The sequence below is a fragment of the Jaculus jaculus genome, chromosome 6, assembly GCF_020740685.1.
Source record: "Jaculus jaculus isolate mJacJac1 chromosome 6, mJacJac1.mat.Y.cur, whole genome shotgun sequence".
Taxonomy (NCBI): domain Eukaryota; kingdom Metazoa; phylum Chordata; class Mammalia; order Rodentia; family Dipodidae; genus Jaculus; species Jaculus jaculus.
Window position 1 is genome coordinate 94,809,838 of NC_059107.1, and position 11,547 is coordinate 94,821,384.

The 11,547-nt window shown below is 47.4% G+C and overlaps 1 protein-coding gene across 1 annotated transcript in view; it reads left to right on the forward strand.

Annotated features, from left to right (window-relative positions):
* Positions 1-10,328, forward strand: part of Acvr1b (activin A receptor type 1B) — a 50,532-nt gene extending 40,204 nt beyond the window's left edge. The window contains exons 7-9 of the mRNA XM_004649849.2: positions 107-231; positions 7,024-7,154; positions 9,070-10,328. Coding sequence (XP_004649906.2) covers positions 107-231; positions 7,024-7,154; positions 9,070-9,195 — 382 coding nt within the window. The 3' untranslated portion in view covers positions 9,196-10,328. The remainder of the gene's footprint in view (positions 1-106; positions 232-7,023; positions 7,155-9,069) is intronic.
* Positions 10,329-11,547: the final 1,219 nt, after the last annotated feature.

Genomic DNA, 11,547 nt, shown 5'->3' on the forward strand with positions numbered 1-11,547 from the left:
AAGGAACTGTTGTGTTCCCATGTCTGGAGGGCCCCTGGATTTGCTTTGCTTTAAAGAGAGGAGTCGTCATGTTTTCTGCATAACCACATTTCTCTTGCTGTTCCAGATACATGGCTCCTGAAGTGCTTGATGAAACCATTAACATGAAACACTTTGACTCCTTTAAATGTGCTGATATCTACGCCCTTGGGCTTGTATACTGGGAGATTGCTCGAAGATGCAATTCTGGAGGTACCTTTCTTCTCCTCACTCTAGCCCTGCTGAGCCGGGACTCACAGTGATCTTCCTCCCTCCGCCTCCTGGGAGTTGGGATTAAAGGCGTGCTCTACCATGCCCAGCTGGTACCTTTCTTCTCTACCAGGTTCCAACATTATGGGTCACCCATGGCAGTGTTTTTTGCTGCTTTCTTTCTCCAGCATGCGTGGAGGGAAGGCCTGGTGTTGTGCTGTGCCGTATTGGCCACTCATCAAGGAGACAGAGGCATGGAGACAGCTGTGCTGTGTTGTGTATTTGCTTTTGTGGTGCTGGAGACGAGCTCAGTTCCTAGCACATGCTAGGAAAGGGTCTGTCCCGGCCCTCAGGCCAGCATGTTGAAATTAAAGTGCAGTGTTCTTTGGGATAACTCTTCTCAAGGCTCATTTGCCATTTTTGTGGGGAGGGGGCAGAGTTTAAGGCAAGGTCTCACTTGAGCCCAGGATGACCAGGAACTTAGGCTGTAACCCAGCTGGCCTCAAACTCAAAAGATCTCAAAGTGCCAGGATTATAAGTATGAGCCACACATTTAGTGACTTTTTTTTAACCACATTACTTTTGTTATTAGTGCATTGTGGAGGGAAAATCCTAGGATGGAATGGCCCAAAGTTAAGGCAAGGAGAGACGGTATATGTCCTGATGCGCTGGCTCTCCAGCCGCAATCCCTGCTACATTCCTGTGGAACCCTGGTGTTTCATCCCTGTGCTGAGTGGGATTACTAACTTTTCAGGAGTATATAGGACTTTCTTAGTAAGTTTTTTCCCCCAATTTTTTTTATTTGAGAGAAAGATTGAGTGTGTGTGTGTGTGTGTGTGTAAGAAGCAAACAGACAGTGAGTATAGGCACTCCAAGGCCTCCTGTGACTCTGCCGCCTCCCCACAAAAATGTCAGATGAGCCTTGAGAAGAGTTATCTCAAAGACCACCACACTTCACTTTCAACATGCTGGTCTGAGGGTTGGGACAGACCCTTTCCTAGCATGTACAAGGAACTGAGCTTGTCTCCAGCACCACAAAAGCAACGAACTTCAGATGCATGTATCACTTTGCATATGGCTTTACATGGGTACTGGGGAATCTACCCAAGCTGTCAGACGTTCCAAATACGTGCCTTTAACCACTGAGATATCTCCCCAACTTCTTGATTTTTTTTCTTTCATAATTAAAAAAAAAATCCTGCGGCATTTGCAGTTGCTTACTCATGTCAAAATCCAGTGAAATGGCAGCATCAGACTTAACAAAAAACACTTTTTTTGGTAATTAAAAAATATATATTTTATTTTTATTTATTTGAGAAAGAAAGAGGGAGAAGCTGGGTGTGGTGGCGCACGCCTTTAATCCCAGCACTTGGGAGGCAGAGGTAGGAGGATCGCCATGAGTTCGAGGCCAACCTTAGACTACATAGTTAATTCCAGGTCTGCCTGGGCCAGAGTGAGACCCTACCTCGAAAAAAACTAAAAAAAAAAAAAAAAAATGAGGGAGAGGGACAGAATGGTCACGCCAGGGCTTCCAGCCACTGCAAACAAACTCCAGATCCGCCCCCTTGTGCATCTGACTAGCATGGGTCCTGGGGAGTAGAACCTGGGTCCATTGGCTTTGCAAGCAAACACCGTAACCGCTAAGCCATCCCTCCAGCCTAGTAATTTTTTTTTATGAGAGAGAGTGACACACCAGGTCCTCCAGCTACTGCAGGCAAACTCCAGATGTGTGCATCATCTTGTGCACATGTGTGACCTTGTGTGCTTGTGTCACCTTGGGTATCCGGCTGTGTGGGATCTGGAGAGTTGAACCTGGGTCCTTAGGCTTCACAGGCAAGTGCCTCAACCACTAAACCATCTCTCCAGCCCAGAAAACACTTAAAAAATATATTTTATTTATTTATTTGTATTTACAGAGAGAGAAAGAGAGAGGGAGAGAATATCAGTGCACCAGGGCCTCCAGCCACTGTAAATGAACTCCAGGTGCATGTGCATCTGACCTTAATTATGTGGGTACTGGGGAATGGAATCCTGGTCTTTAGGCTTTGCAGGCAGGTGCCTTACCCTCTGAGCCATCTCTAAGCCAGGTCAGAAAACAAGTTTTTGTTTGTTTGTTTTTCGAGATAGGGTGTCATTCTAGCTCAGGCTGACCTGGATTTCAGTATGTAGTCTCAGGGTGGCCTTGAACTCACGGTGATCCTCCTACCTCGACCTCCCACATGGTGGGGTTAAAGGCCTGCGCCACCACTCCTGGCCCAGAAAGCTTTTTTTTTTGTTTTTGGTTTTTTGAGGTAGGGTCTCACTCTAGCCCAGGCTGACCTGGAATTCACTATGGAGCCTCAGGGTGGCCTCAAACTCATGGTGATCCTCCTACTTCTGCCTCCCAAGTGCTGGGATTAAAGGCGTGCGCCACCACTCCTGGCTTCAGAAAACGTTTTTTATTGTTAGCATATATCAGTATTTTTTGATGGCCTTCAAGTATTCTGTTAAATGATCAAGTTTAAGGGCCTCTAGTGGCCTCCACTCAGCCTTTCATGGCTGGTAAGAGAGACCCCAGGCAGAGGAAGTAATTGAATTTAAAACACTGCTAAGTCTTCCCCTTTGTCAGGCACTACCTTTTCCGTGTATGGTGAGTGCGGTAAGTTCCGCAAAACGGAGGCAGTGCCGACGGATTAGTCATGGGATTATACCTCTTAAATTTTAATCACTGTGTCCAGATAAAGCTGATGAAGAAAATTCTGGGGCTGGAGAGATGGCTTAGCGGTTAAGCGCTTGCCTGTGAAGCCTAAGGACCCCAGTTCGAGGCTCGGTTCCCCAGCTCCCACGTTAGCCAGATGCACAAGGGGGCGCACGCGTCTGGAGTTCGTTTGCAGAGGCTGGAAGCCCTGGCGCGCCCGTTCTCTCTCTCCCTCTGTCTGTCTTTCTCTCTGTGTCTGTTGCTCTCAAATAAATAAATAAATAAATTAATTAATTAATTAAAAAAAGAAAAAGAAAAAGAAAATTCTGGGGGACTGGAGAGATAGCTTAGCAGTTAAAGCTCTTGCCTGCAAAGCTAAAGGGCCTGGGTTCAATTCCCCAGGTCCCATGCAAAGTAGATGCACAAGGTGCAGGTTTCTGAAGTTTGTTTGTAGTACCTAGAGGCTCTGGCATTCCATTCTCTCCCTCTCTCAAATAAATAAACAAAAAGAAAAAATTAAAAAGGAAATTCTGGCGCTGGAGATACAGCTCAGTGGTAGAATGCTTATCTAGCATGTACAAGCTCTAGTACCCTCCTTCCAAAGTGACCATTCTAGTTCTTGAGAACACACATCTTTTTTTGTTTGTTTTGTTTTTTGTTTTTCAAGGTAGGGTTTCACTCTAGCCTAGGCTGACCTGGAATTCCCTTTGTAGTCTCAGGGTGGCCTCAAACTCATGGCAATCCTCCTACCTCTGCCTCCTGAGTGCTGGGATTAAAGGCGTGCGCCACCACACCTGGCTCAAGAACACACACTGTGAATAAGTTCATTTCTTCTTTCTCATGACATAAGAAATTGGGGGTAAGTATGTAACGATAGTAGCCTTTATTCACCACTTGTGTATACTCATTTACTCTTCACTGAAATCTTGTGAAGGTAGGAACTATTACCAGCATGATTTTGTGGATAAAATAAATGAGTCAGAGAATTTGGGCAATTTGTGCAAGGCCACACAGCTAATAGACTAAAATCTGGACACTAGCAGACTGAGGCCGGAGCTAAAGTTCTTAACTACCACCCTTAGGTATTTATTACCAAGTTAAATTCTTTATTTCAAAATCTTTCCTGAGCTGGAAACACACTTGGAAAGTATGAGCAGGTGGAACAGGAGCTCAAGGCCAGCCTGATAGGATCACTCTGGAACCTTCAGTCCTCCTGTCCAAACCTCTGGAGTACTGGGATTACAGATGTGTACTGCCATGCCTGCCTTTGGATTCCTTAACTTTTTCTTGTGGATTCTTTCATATGTAGCTCTAATAGATTAGGACTTAAGCTGGGGATATGGCTCTGGATAATGCGCTTGCTCTATCATGAAGACCTGAGTTTGGATCCCCAGAACCCATGTAAAGCCAGATGTGGCAGTATGTGTCTGTAATCACTGTGTCTCTGTGGCAGGATAGGCAGTGGAGAGGAGAATCCTTGGAAACACTTGCACCATCTAGTTGGTTGTATGTGGTAGTAAACAGTGAGAGACCCTGCTTCAAACGAGGCGGAAGGTGAGAACCAGCACTTGAGGCTGTCCTCTGACCTCCACACTCGCACTGTGGTACGCACATACCTGCAGCCACAGACACACAGTTTTGTTTTTTTAACTTTTTAAAAAACATATTTTTTATTTATTTGTGAGAGAGAGAAAGGGAGAGCGAAAAAGAGAGAGAGAGAAAGAGAGAGAGAATAGGTGTGCCAGGGCCTCTGGCCATTGCATCTAGTATTGTGGATCTGTCTTACGCAGACACACAGTTTTTAAAAATATTTTATTTATGTATTTGAGAAAGAGAGAAAGAGGCAGACAGAGAGAGAGCAATAATGGGCGTGTCAGGGCCTCCATCCACTGCAAATGTACTCCAAACGTGTGCACCACCTTGTGCATCTGGCTTACTTGGGTCCTGGGGAATTGAACCAGAGTCCTGTGGCTTTGCAAGCAAACACCTTAAATGCTAAACCACCTCTCCATCCCACACACAAAGTTTAAGAAAAAGAAAAAAAAACAAAACAGGATTTAAAAATACTATACTGTTACTACATTTGCAAAAATAGGGCTGGAGGGATTGCTTAGCAGTTAAGGCATTTGCCTGCAAAGCCAAAGGACCCAGGTTCAATTCCCCAGGGCCCACATTAGCCAGATGCATGATGGGGTACACACGTCTGGAGTTCATTTGCAGTGGCTGGAGGCCCTGGCATGCCCATTCTCTCCCTTTCCCTCTCCCTCTCCCCCTCCCCCTCCCTCCCTCCCTCTCTCTCTCTCTCTCTTTCTCTGTCAAATAAATAAATAGTAAAATATTTTTAAAAAATAAATATTGGGGGCTGGAGATTTGACTTAGCAGTTAAGGCATTTGCCTGCAAAGCAAAAGGACCTTAGCTCAATTCCCCAGAATCCATATAAGCCAGATACACAAGGGGGAGCATGTGTCTGGAGTTTGTTTGCAGTAGCTGGAGGCCCTGATTTTTTTTTTTCTCTCTCTCTCTCTCCCTCTCACTGTTTCTCGCAAATAAATAAAAATAAAACTGTAAAAAATGTTTTTTATATATATAAGGCATGGCGGCCTACACCTTTAATCCCAGCACGTAGGAGGCAGAGGTAGAATTGCCACAAGTTTGAAGCCTCTCTGAGATACATAGTGAATTCCAGGACAGCTTGAGCTAGAGTGAGACCCTACCTCAAAAAACCAAAATATATATATATGAAGCCAGGTATGGTGACAAACATGTTTAGTCCCGGCACTTGGAAGAGCACAGTAAGTTCAAAGCCAACTTGTGGCTACAGAGTCAATTCCAGGTCAGCTTGGCCTAGAGTAAGACTGTGCTGGGCGGGGGGGGGGGGGGGGGGGGGGGGGAGCACAACTAACTTAACTATTGGGTGGATGAAGCAAGATTGCAAGATGATGTTTAGCCTGTGTCTCAAAACAAAGAAGTGCTGAAGATAAAGCTCAGTGGTGTAGAGCTTGTGCCTGTGGGCTGGGTTAGTGACACATGCCCGTAATCCAAGTGCTTGAGAGACTGAAGCAAGAGAAGCCTATATATATGTATATATAGGCTGGAGGGACGGTTTAGTGGTTAAGGCGTTTGCCTGAAAAGCCACAGGACCCAGGTTCAATTCCTCAGGACCCACATAAGCCAGATACACAAGGGGGCGTACACGGTCTGCAGTTCATTTGCAGTGGCTGGAGACCCTGGCGCACCCATTCTCTGACTTTCTCTCCCTCTTTCTCTATCAAATAAATAAAAACAAACAAACAAAAAAATATATCTATATATGGCATGGTGGCACACGCCTTTAATCCCAGCATTTGGGAGGCACAGGTAGGAGGATTGCCATAAGTTCAAGGCCACCCTGAGACTATATAGTAAATTCCAGATCTGCCTGGGCTAAAGTGAAACCCTACCTTGAAAAACAAAAAATTAGAAAAACAAGTAAGTAAAATGAGCATTAGGCTGAGGCTGTAGCTCAGCGGTAGGGGACTTGCCTGGCATATGTAAGGCCTTAAATTTGATTGCCAGCAGCAAAAAAAAGAAAAAGAAAAAAGAATATTTAAACAGTCCGTTCAAATCAGAGTACAAATATATCACCATTGCTGTTATACAGTTCTCAAGTCTCTTCTAGTCTGCAAGTTCCCCTCCAAGGTTTTCATCTTTGCTTTATTTTATTTGAGAATCCAAGTCCTGTTCATTGTCCTATAAAGCTTTCCAGGCTAGGTTTTGCTGATTGCCTCCTATGGGGTTGACGGGCCCTAGTGTTCTGACAGACAGAGAGTGAGTACGGCCACACCCGGGCCTCCTGCCGTTGCAGACAAACTCCACATGCATGCGCTACTTATACATGGGTACTAAGCTATCAAGCCTGGGCCATGAGGCTTTGCAAGCAAGCACCTTCAACCGCTGAGCTATCTCCCCAGTCCCTGTGTATTTCTTGTACTATGCTGAGAGTCAACAACCTCCAGAGGAGCCTGGGTTCATCTTAGGATGAAAGAAGTGGCATTTATAGCCCAAAAGTGGATGATATACGTTGGGTTTGGAGGGATGTGCCCTTCCATCTTCAGGTTGATACTTTCTTTTCTCCCAGGAGTCCATGAAGAATACCAGCTGCCATATTACGACCTGGTGCCCTCTGACCCTTCCATTGAGGAAATGCGAAAGGTTGTTTGTGACCAGAAGTTACGGCCCAACATCCCCAACTGGTGGCAGAGTTATGAGGTAGGGAGCTTCTTTACCCAAGAAGATGTGACATTTTCCATCTAGCTGTTACTATAGATGAGATTTGTTCTTGTAAATAGGTCAGCTCCTAAGTGCCCCTTCTGAGTGCATGCCCTATCTGAAAACAACAAAACCTGAAGCTGTGATCATTAATACGGTGCCACAGATGGAAAATTCTATACCTGACCGCATGTGACCATCTCCATCTATTCATACACAGAAATGTCCCCAAATGAGAAAGGATTGGAAATCCCCAACACTTTTAGTTCTCAGTGTTTCAGCTGAGGGATGCTCAACCTGAATTGTTAGCTGCTATTACATACTGATTCCTCTGTGGCTGTAGTCATTTTTCTGGCACTGTGGGTGTTATCTGGAGGTGACAGACTAGAAGGAAGATTTCCTCCTCAGAACCTGGATAAAAGAGGTAGCTTAGAGAAGACAGAAACAAAAAGTGAACTAACTTGAGAGATGAGAGATGTAGCTCAGGTGTTGGTGCTTGCCTAACATGCATGAAGCCCTGGATTCTGTCCCCGACAGGCATAAAACCAGCACACACTTGTAATCCCAGCACCTGAGCGGTAGAGGCAGGATCGGAAGCTCAAGGTCATCCTTAGCTACCAAGTTTGAGGTCAGCCTGGGCTACATGAGCTCTCAAAGAAAGGGGGACAAGTGGGCTGGGAAGATAGCTCAGTTAGTAAAGTGTGTGCTTTATAATAAATGAGGACCTAAATTCAATCCCCAGAACCCACTTTAAGAAATGTGGGCATGATGATACATTTGTAATCCCAGCACTGGAGAGGTGGTGATAGCAAATCCCTGGGGCTTGCTGGCCTGCTACTGTGCCTACTTGGCAAGTTTCAGGCCAGTGAGAGATGTCTCAAAGAAAGGCAGGTGGTGCCTGAAGAATGACACCCGAGGCTGTCCTGTGACACAATGCATGCACGCGTGCACACACACAGTGAACTGAGCACACTTGGGCATATCAAATGGGCTGAGAATATAGCCCAGTTCAAAGCTTAGCATGGCAAAAATAAAGTTGGCTTCTTTTAGAGCTGTCAAGTTAGAAAAGTGGCTCTGCTCTACAGCCACAGGCCAAGGAGCAGCTTCTGTGCAGGCAGCTTTTGGACTGGGTGCAGCATAAGGAAGGGACATGCCCAAGACAGCGGCCCTGGTAGAAACACAGATGACGGAGGGAAGGAGGGTAACAGGTGTGAAGGGGTTGAGTTTAGGGAGGAGAATCTGAATTTGGAACCTTTGGCAGACTAAATGGGGAAAAGTTTTTGATGGAAATACTTGGAATGAGAACAGATTTATGACAGATTGCTGATATGGAGTTCTGGGGTCTGAGATGTCAGAGGAAAAAAGTTGCCTAGTTGGCACGTGGGCCACCTTGTCATAGATGGCTCTGCTTTTCTATTTATGTATTTTTCCAGCTTCATTTGAGGTATAATTGATGTAATTAGAATTAAGGTTTATACATGACATTAGTTAGCATACCCTTCACCTGGCCCACTTGCCTTTGTGTGTGCTGAGTACACTTGCAGTCTACTCTGGACGGGTGGCAGGTGTAGGGTCCAGCTTTGTTCACTGGTCACCTGTGGCCCATTCACTCCTCCCAGCATACTTGACCATGGGTTAGGAGACTTGAAGAGTATGGCCACTGGGGGGCATGCATCTTCCTGCTGATAATAGAACCGCGTTTCCTAAAATGCTCCTCAGGTGCCTCAGGTTAGGCTTACAGCCTGAAAGAGCTGGCCTGTTGTTGCCACTTTTTCCTCCCCTGTACAGCCTGTCCCTGAAGAAGAAAGCTTGTAGAACGTTCCTGTGAGGCACACCGACAGGGAGGCTGCCGGGCGGTGAGCCAGTGCCTAGGGCTGGAGGGCTTCTCTGGGTCATGACCAGTCTCTCCTTGCAGGCACTGCGGGTGATGGGGAAGATGATGCGGGAGTGCTGGTACGCCAATGGCGCAGCCCGCCTCACGGCGCTGCGCATCAAGAAGACCCTCTCCCAGCTGAGCGTGCAGGAAGACGTGAAGATCTAAGCTGCTTCCCTTGCCTACTCGAATCTGGGCAGCGAGGCTGACCCGCAGTTGCCGTGCTGAGTACAGTGGAGGTCTACCTCTTGTTTCTGCCCAGCCCTCTGGCCAGAACCCTGGCCCGCAAGAGGGACAGAGCCCGGGAGACTTGCTCACTCCCATGTTGGGTTTGAGACACAGACACCTTTTATATTTACCTCCTGATGGCATAGAGACTCTGAAAACAAATTGTGTGGAGTACTCGATGCCACAACTCAAACTGCTTGCAGTGAGAAGTCCGCAAAACCGGTGCATCTGGCATGTAGCCAGGAGTGGTGAAAGGGTGGCCTGGGAGGGGCCAAGAGGACCCTAGTTGCATTGTGGTTAGTGCTAAGCTGGGCCGTGGATATTCCTCCAGGGACCAGCTGACCTCGTACCAAAGTGTCCAGAGGAACTGGAAGTGAGCCCCTCTCACAGGCAGCTCTGAGCCACGCGCTCTCCTCACTCAGACATCTGGAGGGACTGCCAGTGGAGACGCACCCTGCGCCTGTCTGTCAAGCCACGTGTGCATGTGCCGAGGTGTATCCCCTGTTGTGCCTGGTCTGTGCCACGCCCTTACACGTGTGTGTGTATGTGTGTGTCTGTAGGTGCGCACTTACCTGCTTGAGCTTTCTGTGCATGTGCAGGCCAGGGGTGTGATGGTCATGCTGTCTCTGTGTGCTGATGCCTCTATCATGGTGAGCAGCGTCCAGTTTCCCTGGTACCCTCCTGAAGGTCTCTCTTGGCCCCCAGCCCCTTCCAGGGTGGTCTTCTTTTCCCAGCAAGCTGCTCTGCCCACCCTGTGTCAGTATGGCTCTCCTCTTCCATTTCAGACCAGAACCAAAGCTGGCCCAGTTGTCCATGGCAGAAGAGGCTTTTGGGTCAGAATGTGAGGGGGAGAGGGATGAACTGGGAAATAATGTAGGCAGAAGGCTTGGCTGTTTTGGGCAGTGTCAAGTGTGGGACATGAGCCAGCCCAGACGTGGCTTCTCAACAATGTCTAGGAAGGGCCAGGGAATCTGAAGCCAGATCTTGGAACTCAGATAGGAACGTCACATCTGTCCATCCCACCCCAGATTCTGCAAACTGCAGTGTATATTTTTGGTGGTGGTGGGTTTGGGGTTGGGAGGGGCAGGGTAGGGAAAGAGTGGGGAGGGAGTCTGGGGTGGGAGGGAGGCATCTGCATGGGCCTTCTTATACTGGATTCTCTGATCAGGGTGGAGGGAGGATGAGAGATTCACAACACTTCAGGGGCCCTACTGAAGGGAGCAGCCTGAGCTGAACATGGTATTTAACCTAAGTGTAGTATTTAATGAAGTCTAGAAGCCTGGCTGTGGGTGGTGATTTGGTCAGCATATCTTAGGTATATAATAACTTTGAAGCCATAACTTTAACTGGAGTGGTTTATTTTATTTTATTTTATTTTGAGGGTCTGGATTTTAACTTTTTTTAAATACTGGTTTTTTTGTTTTTTGTTTTTTTAAGGAAACCATCTCTATGTGATTACCTCTCAGTCTGTTTCTTTTTAAAGAAATCCCCTTTAAAAAAAAAAACCCTCTAATCATACGCACATAGTTCAATCACACTGGAAATGTTTGTCCTCACACCTGAGCCTGTTCCCACTCAGCAGTGAGATATCCTCTTTGCCCTGGGGGCTTGGTCTGTCCCATGCACCCCTCCCATGAGCCTTTTGTGCATTGTGCCGGCATTTACTCAGCAAATGCCGGTCAGTGCTTGCTGGGTGCCAGCGCTGGGCTGGGCCTGGGGAACCTCTGAGCTAGACCGGCTTGAGCGCTGGTCTTCAAGCCCTAAGGAAGCCGAATCCCACGAGTGCCTGCTGTGAGGCCAGAAATGTTCCTGGTTCCGAGCCTGGAAATTCCTGTTCTTACATAGACCACTGGGGAAAGAGGATCTCCTGTGTCCCCCTTAAAGAGAGACCACTAGTGGGCAGTGTGGCCTAGGGCTCAGCCGCGCAGGTGAGCTCCCAATGCACTGCGTTCGCCCTGCGCACCCTCCTGCCCAGGGAGGTGGGACACCCTGCCTCCAGCCCGTTTTCTTGCTGCCAGAGCCTGGGAGAGCCCTCTCTCTCCCTGCTGGTCTCCCCATGCTCCCAGTCTTTATATTTATTTCCTGGTGTATCACTTCTTTCTGTGCATTAAAGGATATCTACCTTAAAATCTTTAGGCCAATTTACTGGCCACTGAACAATTTCCCTTGAATCCTAGTTGTGTCATTAGGGGGACCTCCTTCCCCACCCCTGCTGACCTCCCATTACCCATCCTGCAGCGAGCCGTGGTGATTGCAGGTGATGATGGAACAGTAGACTCTTCTGCCTCTGGG